The sequence below is a fragment of the Sebastes umbrosus genome, chromosome 13 (assembly GCF_015220745.1).
Source record: "Sebastes umbrosus isolate fSebUmb1 chromosome 13, fSebUmb1.pri, whole genome shotgun sequence".
Classification (NCBI taxonomy): domain Eukaryota; kingdom Metazoa; phylum Chordata; class Actinopteri; order Perciformes; family Sebastidae; genus Sebastes; species Sebastes umbrosus.
The window spans coordinates 18285967-18301338 of NC_051281.1; the positions used below are offsets into that span (position 1 = coordinate 18285967).

The 15372-nt window shown below is 45.0% G+C and overlaps 1 protein-coding gene across 1 annotated transcript in view; it reads left to right on the forward strand.

The window, feature by feature from the left end:
* The window catches only part of igsf3 (immunoglobulin superfamily, member 3), a 78644-nt gene that overhangs the window by 42228 nt on the left and 21044 nt on the right, over positions 1–15372 (forward strand). Inside the window, exons 3-5 of the mRNA XM_037789826.1 lie at positions 7540–7959; positions 11825–12211; positions 14639–15046. Coding sequence (XP_037645754.1) covers positions 7540–7959; positions 11825–12211; positions 14639–15046 — 1215 coding nt within the window. The remainder of the gene's footprint in view (positions 1–7539; positions 7960–11824; positions 12212–14638; positions 15047–15372) is intronic.

Below are 15372 nucleotides of genomic sequence, written 5' to 3' on the forward strand. Positions count from 1 at the left end.
TGGGCCGGATAATAGATAATAAGTATGAGGGAAGACAGGTGTAGGCACAGTTTCTGTATTTATCTCTCTTTCTGTTACTTCCTGACCCGGAACGCCTGCATGTGTTCCAGGCATCCTGGGTCAGTAAGTGACGTCTGCTTAGCGATGAGGCCGGACTCACATGAAGTGGAGCTGGAGATCGCCCACTCGCTCTGTTTTGCTCTCAGCAGTACTCTCAGTTTCACTGAGTAATTAACAATAATTACCCTGCTGGCTTTGCCAAATGGCCATTTGCTTTGCGGCAACACGCACACAAACACACACTTATGGCCATAACACACTGAAAAGCGGTAACCATGTCAGCTGTGGCTGAACATCTGTGGTGCTAGGCAGCAGCATTGTGAATGGCCTGTGCTATAGGGCCAAAAGTATGTGGTCACCCCGTCCATATCAGTTTGTGTGGATTTGGATTTGGGCTTTTTTGTCTTGCTTTTGGTTTGTCCCCTTAGTTCCAATTATACAATGATATTTTAGACAATAATGTGCTTCCAAGTTTTTGGAAACAGTTCAGGCCATTCCTTGTTCAACATGACAAAGCACTCATGTAGAAAGTGAGGTCCAAAGCAAACAGGAATTTAGATAGAAAGCAGCCCTGTATTAAAAATACGCACGGGGCTGCGTTGGTGGGGGCGTGTTGTTCAAGTTCCCGGTAAGATGATGAAATGTGTTCCAAGAAGTTCAGTTGAGGTAACAGACTGTGTTTAAAGAGCACCTTTTATGCTCATTTTCCGGTGCATACCCTCTGTCTGAAACACTCTGTTTGAAAAAGCCCAGTCTGCTCTGATTGGTCAGCTGACCCACTCTGTTGTGATAAGTCAACCGAACCAAACTCTTCGGACTCCGCTTCAGCTCCACTCAAACTAGATTATACAAATGTTTTATTTGGTGACGTCATCACATTACAGCAGAAAAGGTTGGACTACAGGAGCAGTGTTTCTGTTCAGTGTTTCTTTTGGCGGGGACTTTGTAACTTTGCAGACCTTTTTACATGCACAAAAAATATAAATATATAACACACTAAAGGAAAGGGAAAAAGTGCAAAAGCATAATAGGTCCTCTTTAAAGGTTTGTCAGACACCAAAACACTGCACAAGGGTTTGTAATACTAACAGACATGGTTTTACAACTCTGGAAAGCTGTCACAATGGCAACTACTTTATCTTTCGTCACGACGATCGTGAGGTAAGGAGTAGAAATAAGCCACTCATGTTACAAAGCAATCCATTAGGAATCCATTAGCTTGAGTGTACGTGATTGGCCAATGCAACGTCCTGCTGGATAACATTGCCGGAGAAGTTGAGCCTAGTTCAGCATTTTTGCTGGACAACCCTGCATTGATTTTGGCAGAGATAAGCTGCCTGGCATTCATGTACCCATGTATGCACCCAGTCCAGCAGCGCAGCGTGGGCTCAAGTCTGTCTGAACCCAGCCCAGGGGTTTTCCAGATTTGGTGTGGAAGAGCTTGACTGGCCTGCACAGAGCCCTAACCTCACCCCCATGAAAGGTCTTTGGGATGTAACACCAACTGTAAGTCAGGCCTTATCCCCCCCAACACCGGTGCCTAACCTCACTAATGCGTTTGTGGCTGAATTGGAGCAAATCCCTGCAGCCAGTTTCCAAAATCTTGTGGAAAGCCTTCCAAAGCAGAGCAGAGGATGTTATGGCAGCAGATTAACACTGTGGAGTAAAGATGAATAACAATCACATGCATTATGGAAGTCCACATCCTTTAGGCCCTGTAGTGTAGCTAGGGTCAGTCCACCAGCTCTCAGAGGAGTTTCTGCTGACTGCCTCACATACAGTTTGTTGCAGTATTCACCGGCAGGCATAAACAAATTCAAATCTATGTCAGAGAAAAAGCTCCATCATGGATAATGCCATCGTTACACAAGTTTTGATATCTACTCCTTCGTTCTGATTGGCCAGCAGCCAGTGGCAAACGTTTGACATTTCCAACTGAGGCTAAGCTACCACCAGTGAAGTAAACTACGGAGCCAGAAACTTGCTGCCTTTACACTAGCATTTAACAACTTTCAAATAGGCAGATACAAACACAATGAAATGACAAATGTGTGGGTGTATATACTGTATGTGTTGTTGAGAGTGTGTGCTTATTCGAGCCAGAACATTTGCAGCAGCGATAACATCCAGAGGGCAGTGTGAATGTCTACCGTTCCTCCTGTCATCATCTTCTCCCATGACGAGACCGTAACAGAGAGCTGCTAAAGTGTCGGCTGGTTGGATCTTTTTGTTCCATCTTTAAAAACCCTGTTCCCACAAACACTAAAAAATAGTGTATGCACAAACAAACACTGCTATTTTATTTTTTCTGTAAGGAATCTTTTCTACAACTTCAGTAGCCATCGTCGCACACACTTCATAGAGACGTCAAAGGTCTGGGTGAATGCAAAATGTACAGATCAGGCTTCATAAATTATCATCTTTTCCTCCCCATGTCGTCTTTGCGAAATCTCTTCTCCTCCGATTTTTGTGCCCTCGTGTCCCGCAGACTTCTATCCCTGTGTGACTGGACTTAAAAGGTCCAGCTAGAAGGATGACAACCGCCGCTCACTTCAGAGGGCTGAGAAGATCGGGAAATGGAGGGAGATGAAAGCGAAAATTGCAGATGAGGTAGAGCAGGAAGAGAGTAGTTTTAAAGATTTATAAAGGATTGACAGCTTCAGTGTCAGTCAAAAAACAGCCGAATAACACAGATATGTTTTTTTTCTTCACATCCACGCACGAGAACCTCCGTTTCAAAAATGCGAAAGATTACCTGATTCATAAGTGAGAAATGTTTTAATCGCTAGCACTTCCGTGATTCCAGTCTCTACAAATTTGATACAAGTGAGGGAAATGACTCCCAAGTTCCTCAAAGTCCTTAAATCAAATGCATTTATTTATTTCATGGTAGTAGAGAGTTGGCTCATTGAGTTGCATTGAACCACATAGACAGTTTTTTGCAATGGTGAAATGACTGACTGTGCTAAATGTTTTTTGAATATGTTAAAAATGCACTGAAGAGGCATTCCCATCGACCTCCACAGACTCTCTCTGGCAGATCTGCGAGGGTTAGTGAAGGAAATTCAATAAAATCTACAAAGATATTAATAATATCTGGCATTTGCTCTCAGAAATTAATTTTAACGTCCAAGTTACCTAAGTGTTTACTCTTAGGTAACACTATGATAACACTTAGATGAGCTAGAAAGATGTTGCAGCTGCTTTTGGCTCGGCAAAGTGGCTGCAATTTATTTTAGTCGAGTGTGTGTGTGTGTGTGTTTGTATTAATCACATTGTAGGGAAAACAATCTGTTAACATTGTGGTGATTGACCCTCAGTGTAGGCAGAAAAGGCTGGTACTACCAATGTTTTTTCTTTATAAATTTCTATTAATGTAGGAGCTTCTTAGTTTTTAGTTGTTTTACTAATAATAAGTAGTATTAGTTAGTAGTATTATATATATATAGCCACAAAATGTGTACTTTTATTTTTTTAAAAAGGCTGAGTATTTTCCTAGAACAGCTGGACACTATAGTTGTTTTGTAAATGGTACTCAAACAGGAGTAAAACAGCTTTTGTTAGGGACTATTTTCAGCGCGGATTGATACACATTTTGTGTGCTAGTGAGTATTTACTGCAGCAGGATCATGTATATATGGGATTGACTTAAAATAAACTAGAGTGCTACATGTTCATCTGAATGAAGAAACGTGTTACCCAGGGCAACGGCGTGGCTCATTGATGTGTTTGTAATATTTTCACAACAACTGAGGTCTTGGCTACACTTAATCAATTAATTATTGTCTATTTGTAGGATTTATTTACTACACGAATAATAGTAGATAATAATAATAGAGTAATTAGGCACACAGCGGTTATGGTTAAGGAAGAATACGTCAATGTCCTCACAAGTGATGAAAAAACAAGCCTGTGTGTGTTTGTGTGTGTGTGTGCCAGAGAATGCCATCTCGTCCTGTTCTTAATCCTTCCCAGATTGAGGTCACTGGGGCTATTGGAGCATCTCAGTGTTTTCACAACCTCAGTCTGACCCTTGGAAAATGCCGAGATTGGCTGCTGCGATCTCATTGGTTCTGTCGCCCAAACACATCTATGTGTGGGGATCTGATTGGCCCAGAAGACTTAGAGATGAAGTCAAAGTGTTAAATATCAGATAGAAGAAGAAGAAGCGGGCCGAGGGGACGTGAAGAATCGGCTCACTGTTTTCACGCTGTTCCCAAGGTGTGTCCACAGAGGGGTTGGTGTTGGGGGGCGGCTGTTATAGTAACTCCCGGCTGTTCTCAGAGGCCCCCAGCATCATGTGGGAGGGTTGCTATGGCGATGGCAGGTTGTAGCGTAGGTGTGTTGTTGTGGTAACGGCATGTCTACGCGAGAGGCTGCCGTTCGTTCACTCGGTGTTGACAACAGACATCACACAACAGAACAATAACATTAAAATCACAATATGATTCCAATGAAAGTTAGTAAATGATCATATTGAGGAATAATTATCACAGCTGCAGCCATTAGCAGGGGCTTATTGTTCATCCCTAAACCTGCACGGTTCGGTATATGAACACTAATATAGGCCTGCTAAGACTCCCATGTTAGTCGTTTCATCGCAACAAACAAATATATCAGCAGAATAGTTTTATTGCTGCCCCTGACTACCGTTTGCCTCCCTTGCTGCTAGACTGTTTATCAAGCACTCAAGGTAATGCAGAAGTGGATTAGAGGGCATATTGAGTTAGACCTTGTCAGTATTTTCAAGATTGCTTCAAACTGTTTGCAGGAAACTGTTTATTCTTGTCTGGATTCATACTGTATGTACCTCCACAATGCAGCCATCTCATTAGACTGCCACTGTGTCTGACCCACCTGATTATTCGCTTTTCTTTCGCTGCCACTTCTGTTTCATCGTCGCTTCTTTCTTTGAGTGTCTTGTTAAACTCCAATAACCAGATGTCAAGCCTCTTCTCTCCGCCTCCTCTATCTCTTTTCTCTGATCTTTCTGCCTTTGTTCCCCCCCCCCCCTCCTCCCGTTTGTTTCATTAGTGCTATCTGTTCTCCCAATCCTCCCATCTCTCACTTTTACTCATGTTCTCACACACATGAGCACCCACACAGGGATGCATGTAGCATGTACTTGTGTTCATCAAATGATGGCAGGAGTAAAGCTTTTCTTTTTTTTTTCACCGCATCTATGTTTAATCATAGCAGGTGACTTGAGGAGAATCGCAGACCTCAAGCGTGCTGATTTGTTGTCTTTGCAATAACAATCCCTTAAGAGCCCGAATAGCCAAATATCTTGACAAAGCACTCCACTAGCGTAAACCCACACAAAGCACTTCCATTTTTTTCTGGCTTCTGAAAGAAGACGGGCTCACAGTCACCACATGGCAACGCAAGAAAGCTTCTCTCGGCATTATTCGCTCAATTCATTTCATCCCGGCCGAGCTTAAATGGTTGACTGCTGTCCATTGTAAACACTGATTATATATTCTCTGTTTCTTACGCATTGTGTGAGTACACATGTGTTTTTGTGTGGCTACATCATCCATAAGCAAGTAATGCAGCCTCAAACAGAGGTCACTCACTACATGAATGATAGGGAGGCCAGCTGGGGCTGCACAATTAATCGAATATTAATTGCAATCATAATTAAAGTGGCAGTAGGCAGATCATTTTTGGCATCATTGGGCAAAAAAATCCATAATAACATTTCAGCATATTGTAATTCAAGTGTTCTGAGAGAAAACTAGATTTCTGCACCTCCTCATGGCTCTGTTTTCAGACTTTAAAAATCCTGTGATGGGACACTTTGGCCAATCCCAGGTCATTTCAGAGAGAGAGCGTTCCTATTGAGCGTTCCTATTGGCTGTGGTGGACGGTGCTTGGTATTTCCTCAACTTATCTCAACATGATTGCCGGGTCACAAACTTTCTCATTTTTATAGCTAAACAGTACACTGCAAGATGTTTCTGAAAACATTTTATGCGAGAAAAAGGCATTACAGTAACAGAATATTGATTCATATTTGATCAGCGCTGCCTATGTTGACCATTGGATCGGAGTTTGTGAGTGATTGACAGCTGCTCAGAGACGGCAGGGCTCCAGCTCGGCTCTGATTGGTCTGTGAAATCTTGCAGATGTCCGTTAGGAGCACCGGAGGACACATTATTTTTTTCAGTATACCGATTATCGGTCTCATGCATTACTGTCAGGATATGGTTTTATAAGCATAACTTTATTTAAATCATATTTGCTCCATTTTTACCCACTGCAGCTTTAAATGAACATTATCGATTGTGATATTGACGTTTAAAATGCGTGATCCACTCATAGAAAACTCAGCTGCATATCAAATTAAGCACTTCCTAAACTAAACAGCCACCAGGGGGCGATTGAGATGTTTTTGCTCACGGACTCAACAGCAGCAGACTGTAATAAACTTGTGAAAGCAGTGCTCTGTTTATTTAAATGTGAAAGTGCAATAAAAACATTTTGTCCCTAAAATCGATGAATAATTGTGATCTCAATATTGATCAAAATAGTCGTGATTATAATTCTGGCCGTAATCGTGCAGCCACACACATCCAAACACAGCTGAGAGAGCTAACACTCAACATACTGTAACTTTTTTTTCTTCAATCACGACCTTACAACCTTTCTTCCTTTTAATTGTCATTAATGCATAAAGTTTTGGGATCTTAGGTCAGTGTTATTTATCAGTCTCTCTCTTCCAAACACACACCCATACACAGCGGCGCCCTGGTTCATATCCAAAAATACTCCCTTAGCTCCTTTTTAAGAGCTATATACGTGTTTATTTCCGTCGATGTGTGTGAGTGTATCCAGCATACTTTCTGAAATGATCACATCTTGATGTCTCTGTTTGCTTCCCTGCACTTGACTGTCCCCGTCTCTCATCTGCGCTGTTCTCAGCCATCTGGCTTGAAGTCCGTCCTCTATTCTCGGCTGTATTGTAGATGGAAGGGCTGGGATGAATTTATTACAGCATTTTTTTTTTTTAACTCGCTGCTTGTATATTTAGTATGTGTGATCAAAAAAGAGTTTAATGAAAGGGAGAGCGGCTGTAAGATGCCGGTTTTGCAGCTGCTCTGTTTGCTATCGCAAAACCAAGTGGGATGTAATCAGTCTGAAAGAAGTGCCAGAGAGGCCTCTGGAGGCGTCTGGCTGTGTGAGATAGAGGAATATACCATCAACGTACGATGACATGTGGAAGTCATGTATGGGGTGAGGAAATAGAGGGCAGTCACCTCAGAACAAAAAAGCTTGGTTACATTAACACCTTTTCCTCACACTGGGGAGTAAATCAGATTTTGAACCGCTTACAGCAAAACGCCTGTTTATTTTCACACCCATAATAGAAGGCATAGTCCTCCAACAGCAACACATTTTAGATTTTTTTTTATAGACAGGTAGCGGGTTCATGCTCTGACTTTGAGTGCTAAATTTCTCTTTTCTTTATTTCTGCAGTCATCGCTGACTCGTTGACGGTGACAGCTCCAGCCCAGACTCTGTCCAAGGTGGAAGGCGACACGCTACAGCTCACCTGCGAGGTGTCTCGGACCACCCTCCAGCACACTCACTTGTCTGTGGGCTGGTACCTGCGCTCCCCAGAGGACGCGGCCGCAGCGCCTCAGGAGCTGGTCACCTTGTCGAGGGACTTTGTCCTGCGCTCCGGGGGACCGTACCGGCAGAGGATGGCGGCGGGGGACCTCAGGCTGGATAAAACCAGCGCCACGTCCTACAGGCTGACCATTCACAAGCTGCAGCCGGTGGACCAGGGCCTGCTGTACTGCCAGGCTGCCGAGTGGATTCAGGACACAGACGGCAGCTGGTTCGCCATGACCCGCAAGCAGAGCGACAAGACTCAGCTCCGCATTCAGCCCACTGGTGAGTAAAGGGAAGAGAAAAAAAAAAAAAAGGGAGGGTGGGGGGAGAGGGTAAAGATGCTCTACTCTTAGGTCCCCCTTGTCCTTTTTGACAGACGCACATGCACGCATGTGGGCCGGCTTCCTCTGATTGCTGATCAGTATCTCGCACTAAGCTCATTAGCTTACTAAAAAGGGGCTTAACTAAACCTCCACAGACTCCCCACTTTTGTATTTGTGTCTGTTTGATGGGAAACATTACAAGCACATCCGACAATAATTTAACCAGCTCCAAACAACGTGGGTGTTTGACAGGGGGGGGGGGGGGGGGGGGGGGGGGGGACCGAACCTATGGCTTCAACATGTACAATTTCCCGGCAACGAGTTGCCCGGGGATCAGAAGCCAAAATATGTTTCTTTCAATCGCTCCGACAATTACACCATTCTAGTTCGTGCTGGAGTGCATTAGTGGGAGAAACCGTGCTGGTTTAGTGCGGTTGCCAACTCTGAAGGAGGAGATTGTGTAATGGAAGGGAGGAAGGGAATTACCAACCGAGGGAGGGAGGGGTGGCAGGAAGACATGAGTAAGTAACAAGGGGCGCACGATAAAAGTATGTGGGAGAAAGAAAGGGTTTGTCTGGGGTGGCTCATTGATGAGCAGGCCTCATGTGATAATGATCTAATAAGCTGTCAACCTCAAGACTTGATGGAGCTGAGACAAAGACGACTTTACGACTCCTCGCATGTACTTGTAACCCCCCGGCCGACGTGACCCCATCACGTCCGCCGCTCTGTATTCCGCATACATAAAGCATCTCTTTGTATGCTTCCAAGAAAAGGGCCAAAGGAGACTGGTGATAAACCGCTTTGACATTAGCTCAATTACCAATGCAGCGCGCAGTGGCGAGTGTCTCATGCCAGTAAATCACTTCAAAGTGGAATCGTTTTGCCTTTCTCCATTAAGCATCAGATCCGCTCTGGACCAATACAACTTGATGGTGCCCCAGATAGTGCTGGGTGGATGAGAAAGGAGAGTGGAAAGTCAGATGTAAAGCGGGGTTTGTCGGATGAGTTCCTCGCTACTTCGGGGAGGAGACAAAAGGCATAAAGAGCTCCCCTCTCAGCACCCTTCGTCACTCTCTGTCTTCTCTGTAATCTATAATGGATGGAGGTGTTGTTACGCGACAAAGAGAATACGACAGAGTCGTGCCGCTCCGGCTCTCCAACTTGTGATTGGACTTGATTTCTTCTCGTGTAGCTACTCACTTATTGCCTGATGCGAGCACAACTTGCATACCTTTAGGCTGAACTCGTGTATTTGATGCTGCACCTGCCCATGTGCATATCTGACAGACGGAGAGAGGAATTTAGAAACGGAGAGAGAGCAGCTCCTCCATTAGGCTCCGATTATAAAAGATGGAGTGGATCTCAAGACAGCCCCATCACTAGCTAATAACCCACAGCCGGCTTCAGAGAGAGGAGCCACGGACAGAATCCTAATGCACACGTCGCTCTCAAGTTTTTACCATCTTTTTCTCTTCCCTCACCTCCTCCCTTGTTCCCCACTCTCACATCACCTCTCATTTTCTGCAGTCATGTCTCATCACTGCATTTCTTTCTACTCTGTCCCTCAGACTTCCTCCTTAACCCTTCGTTACTCGCACTTTTAGTACTCTTTTTTTCTCTAATTAGCTCTAAACCCTAACACATGCAGGACCTGTGGGGCTGTTTTTTTTTTATCACTCTCTGCATCCTGAAGTCTTCCTGTAAAAATGCTCTTAATAGAGCTCCATGCTGAGTGGTGGCCGATCCCTGTCAAATCAGGTCACAGCCCTTTTAGCTGTGCTACCCTTCCTTCACCATTAATCCCACTCAGATGTCATAATGCAACGTCTTGCTGTCCTTGTTGTAGGTGCAGCAAGCAGTCTGTGAGCCTTTCTCTTCACCCCTATGCCATTACGTGCATGTGTGTGTGTGTGTGTGTGCACTACTGCTGCAAATAATGCTTATTTATATCAATTATTCTAGTGACTTTTATCAGTTAATCAGTCCAAAATCCATAGATATTTCATTTACAGTGATACAAAAACTGATAATAATAATAATAATAATAATAATAATAAATGTATATTATGTATATAATATTATTTATATACATTATAAAATATTAATAATTAAATTACGGCTGTCAATCGATTAAAATATTTAATTGCATGATTGTCCATAGTTGACATGGTTGGTACCAATAGATTCCTTAGGTTTTTATAGTTTCATATGAACTCATATCATATCTTCACTCTAGCTTTGAAGCTGAGCCCGCTGCGACCTAAAAATTGCAAGTTGCATTGATGCATTAAAGAAATTAGTGGAGTTAAAACGAATTTGCATTATTATTGCGTTAACTTTGACAGCCCTAATTTAAATAAACTACTACTACTAATAATAATAATTAATTATTAAAATAAATTCAAATCAATTTAATAAATTAATATAGAAATATATAAATTAATTATTTTATGTTCATTGATTGCTGATTGTTTCTGCACAAATTACACATTCCTAGATACACCACTATGATTTAAAGTATATGCTGTTTGTCTCTTAATAAAAGACGCTCAGCATCCCTGTTCACAGGTCTGTATGTCACTATATGTGTGTGTATGTCAATATTTAGTACGTGCATTCATACGTTTGTGTAAACAGTATCCCTCTCCCTCCCACCACAATGCTCCCCTGCGTAATGAGCTCTATACCAACGGCAGGCTTTGAACTTTTCCACATGAGTGTGTTTCTCAGGAAGTCTGTTTAAAGTCTTTGTAATTACAGCTCGGGGCTGCCACCTCACTGAGGGGCAAAGCAGCAGTCTCCGATACGTACCGTGCCTATTTTCTGGAAATTAATACAGCAAATAAAGCTGAACTCACTGCCTCACACACACACTCACACACACACACACACACACGTACAAGCACAACCGCACATGCGCCGAGTATAATGTGGCCAAGTGCAAGAGCTAGCACTAGCAGTGTTTACTTTGCCTGTTATGACTTTGTGCAGGAGGAGGGAGGAGGAAGAGGGAGGAGGAGGAGGTAGAGGAGTGAGGAGTGAGGAGTGAGGAGGACGGAGGACGGAGGAGGGAGGAGGAGGAGGAGGAAGAGGAGGATGAGGAGGAGGAGCGCCTGACTCTGGTTCAGACTGCTGAAGAGAATTTTAATTAGATGTGTTTTTTTATTGCAGAGGTGAAACCAAGGGGGTAGAGAGAAAAGAGCTCTCTGAAAGATCAGCATTTCACCAGAGTGATGCACCGCGTGACCTCGAGCTTCTCTAGTTTCTCTCTCTCCCACCTCTCCCTGACCACCTCAAACCCCACCTCTACCACCCACCCACTTCATCAATCTGCTCACTCTCTCTCTCCTTCAGCGTGCAGGTTCAGCACCACATATTGGATATTAAGAAAAAGGCAGCAGTGTTGTGCATTTCAATTGTAGCCCACTTTTAGACATCAGTCCTGTCTTTAAACATCAGAGAAAAGTTGTTTGGGAACATAACAGATATCACCTTCTTGAGAGAGAGAGATCTCCCACACACCTACGCTCTTTCCATTCTGCTGCTTTTATTTCAAATCTAGTGCTGTATTCAAGGGTTTTGTACATTTACGGGTAGTGGATAAAATTCTTATCTTACTAAGCTACAGTGATGTGCAACATTTCAAAAGGGGATTTCCTTTTTTGTTTCATATATCAGAGTTATCAAACCAAGCTTTTCCTGTACAATACATTACTTTTTTTGCAGCCACATTTCTGATTGTTCTACTAAACGTTACTTGATGGTTCTCTCTGTTTACCCCCCCCCCCCCCCTCCCCCACCCATCTTTTTTTTTTACTCAGATCGGGACTTCAGCATCCAGGTGAGCACAGAGCGACGGTCCTTCACGGCCGGTGAGCCGCTGGAGCTTCGCTGCACCATCGAGGCCCAGAACGTCCCAGAGCGCTTCTTCTCGGTGTCGTGGGTCTTCAGCAGCTCACCGGTGGCCGTGGTGGGCCCCAGTGCCGTGCCTGTCCTGGGCCCCGATTACGTAACCCGGGAGGCGGCCGGGCACATGACTGTGCGCAAAGAGAGCACCAACGTGCACTTGCTCAAGCTGCAGCACCTGCGCCCCGAAGACGCCGGGAAATACATCTGCCGCGTGACGGAGCGGGAGAAGACGCCCACGGGTGACTTCATCGACCGCAGCAAGAGGTCCCGCAATGTCCAGATCACAGTCCAGCCGCTCAGTGAGTAATAATCTGCCGGCGAGGCCACTGGCTCAGTTGTCCTGTCCTTAGTTGTCAATTACACTGAGAACAATGAGCTTCTCATCATAACCGTTTTATCTTCATGCAGGCAGTATGGAGCATGCCATGCTGTGCTCCTCTCCAGCCTCTCTCTCTCTCTCTGTCTCCCCCTCGCTCTTTCTCCAAGGTGGCCTATAACAGATAGCTGCACGGCCTCTATTGTTAACTGGGAGTAAGAGGGGAAAGGATAATGCTACTCTTATTCCTGATGTAGTTTCTGTTTCTTGAGTGGATTGCTAAGGGATGGTAATGCAGCATTATGGTCCTTCCCATTTCCTTGGCTTAGCTGGGAGACGTGGGGGGTGGGAGGGGGGTAACACTATTGTGGGATAATGGAGAGCAGAAGAGTCCGGACTCGAGGAGGCTGAGCTAACAACCATGAAATTAAAGCGTGGAGAAAGAAAAGAAGCAGAGAAAGGCGCCCGGCTCTTCAGGGCCCTTTAAGTGGCTCCCCGGGCTAAATGAATGGGCTCTGCTGGGGCAGACCTCTTCAGCTGGGTTAAGCAAGGCTGGCCACTGGGGTCGGTGTCAGGTTTTGCAGCTGATCGATGCAAATTTACAGATTTTTCTTCATCTCAATGGCAGCAGAAAAATGCCCCATTCCACCAGGTTGCTTCTGCTTCATCCCCTCTCTCTTCCTCTCTGTACCTCCATGTCTCAAAGGACTGGAACAGTGTGTGTGGAGCCAGCTGCTACCAGCAATAATAAAACATAATAACCAGAGAGAAGTATCTCCTCTCAAGCAGCCAGCAGCCACCTTATCCTGACCGCTCCGCACCCCCTGCTAAATCAGCCCAAAACAATGCCCCGAGCCTGCAGCGGTCTCCAGGGAGCCTCTCTGTATGGGAGGTTTTGTTTTTCCAACAAAAGACCTTAATGCCCCATAAAGGATGTTTATAGGGTTTACACAGGATAATGGCTGTGGTTATTGGAGGAGAACTTCCATGAAATACAGCAGAAGTAGTCAGGCAGGCATGTATTTGATGCACAAACCGTCCGCTCACGCCGGCGTTCTCACACTCACACACCATTTCAAGATGTGCTTCATCACTCTAATTGGGGGAATTGGGTGAGAGTCGGTAATAAGGTGCGACAGGAGTTAGAGTTGATGAGTCAGAGGCAGGCCGAGGTGACAGCGAGGGAAAAACAGAGGTAAACACTTGTGACAAATCAGAGTTGATGGATGAGTTTACCTTTGCAATGAGAGAAGGGGAGAGAGCTTACGTGCCACACTGAATCTGTCATACAGGTAAGAAAGGACAAGTGCAAGGGTAGTGGAAAAAAAGAGAGGGGATATACTGTTATAGAGAGGAAAGGCACACTGCAGTTGAAAAAAAAAAAAGAAGGAGCTGGTGGGGGAATTGTGAAAATTAAAAAGAAAGGGAACGTTAGAGAAAAGCAAAGCTGTCCAGAAAGCAGACAGTGTTATAGGAATGAGGATGTATGTATCTATAACTGTCTAACAACCCCCTCTTCATGTCAAAAAGTGATAGCATACAATATATTCTTAAGTGTGGAAAAGTTGTTTCAATGAAAGAAAGGAGGAGGAAGGCTTTTTTCCTTTTGTTCATTTGAGCGTGATGGAAGTAAGAAGCCAGTTTATTCCATATATTCACAGAGAGCCCGTGCTTATTAGGAGGGCCGACGAGCTGAGAGGGAAGCAGCAGAGCTTGGCCTGAGGGGGAGAAATGAAAAAAAAAAAAAAAAAAAGAAGTGTGAAACCTTAAGCCACATGCACAAGAGATAGCTGCACTGTGGCCCCGCAGGGCTAAAAGAGCTTTTGGGTCAACCAGAGCTCCATGATGTTTGATGGACGCTGAAGTGATGAGAGTCGAGATGAGGCGGAAAAACAGAGGAGAAGAGCACAGTAAAGACTTTTATCCTCCTCTTCTTCTGAAGTGCCGCTGTGATCTTTCCTGTGCCCGTGTGGACTTGGTCAACAAGCCACACAGGGTTCAGAAAGAGAATCTCAACCCACACAAACTCAGCAGGGCCTCCTCCCGGGCTGTCACTCTGATGTGCCCGAGGCCAGTTACAAAACCGTGCTCTCACACGCGCTTTTGCATGCGCACACACACACACACACACGCACACACGCACACACACACACACACACACACACACACACACACACACAAGCATTCGAAAACACTCGGCACAGGATTGTGTGATACTGCACTCCCGGGACCGGGCTCGTTTTATCGCCCCTGGCCTCCTGTACTCTCTGAATGTTTTAACACACAAAGTGTGATTCTTGTTGTCTCTGGGAAGGAGTTGAGATTTTGAGGAACTTTTTCTTTCATGTGTCCCACCGCTATTCAAGCTGACCTCCACGTCTCCCTTTCTTTTCTGTCTTCCCTTTCTTAGAGAGCAACATCACCGTGTCATTGTCCAGCAACTCTTCGGAGGTCCTTGAGGGAGATGTGATCCAGTTGACGTGCGCGGTCCACTCCACCACGGGCCCCCTGTCTGTCGCCTGGCAGTGGATAGACAAGGAGGCGACCGAACCGGCCCTGGAGGTGGCCTCCGTCGATCGGGAAGGCGCCGTATGGCACAGCCCGTCCTACAGAGAGCGCTCCAGCTATGGGGAGATCCGCGTGGAGAAGGTGCGGGCCGACACGTTCTCTCTGTCCCTGTATAACGCCTTACCTGGGGATGAGGGCCAGTACCGCTGCACAGCCACCGAGTGGCTTCAGACCGGCACTGAACCAGAGCTGAACTGGGAGAAGATAGGAGAGAAGTCAGCTACCAAGACAGTCACTGTCAAGACTGTTGGTAAGTTACTGCGACCTAATCTAACCTCAATATAGTGTATATTCAGTGAGGCACATTGTGGGGAGGCGGGTGCAGCCCCCCCTGCTGGCCAGAGCAAAACACATTAGAAATACAATTTTACCTTTTTAAAGCAGCAGTAGGCAAGATTGGGGCAAAATGATTTAAAAAAAAAGTTATTTTTATAAAACAGTCACTATATCCTGACAGTAGTGCATGAGACAGGTAATCTGAAAAAAATCATGTTCCTCTGTGTCCTCCGGTGCTCCTAATGGCATCTGCAAGATTCCACAGACCGGAGGAAAACAACCAATCAGAGCTAAGCTGAA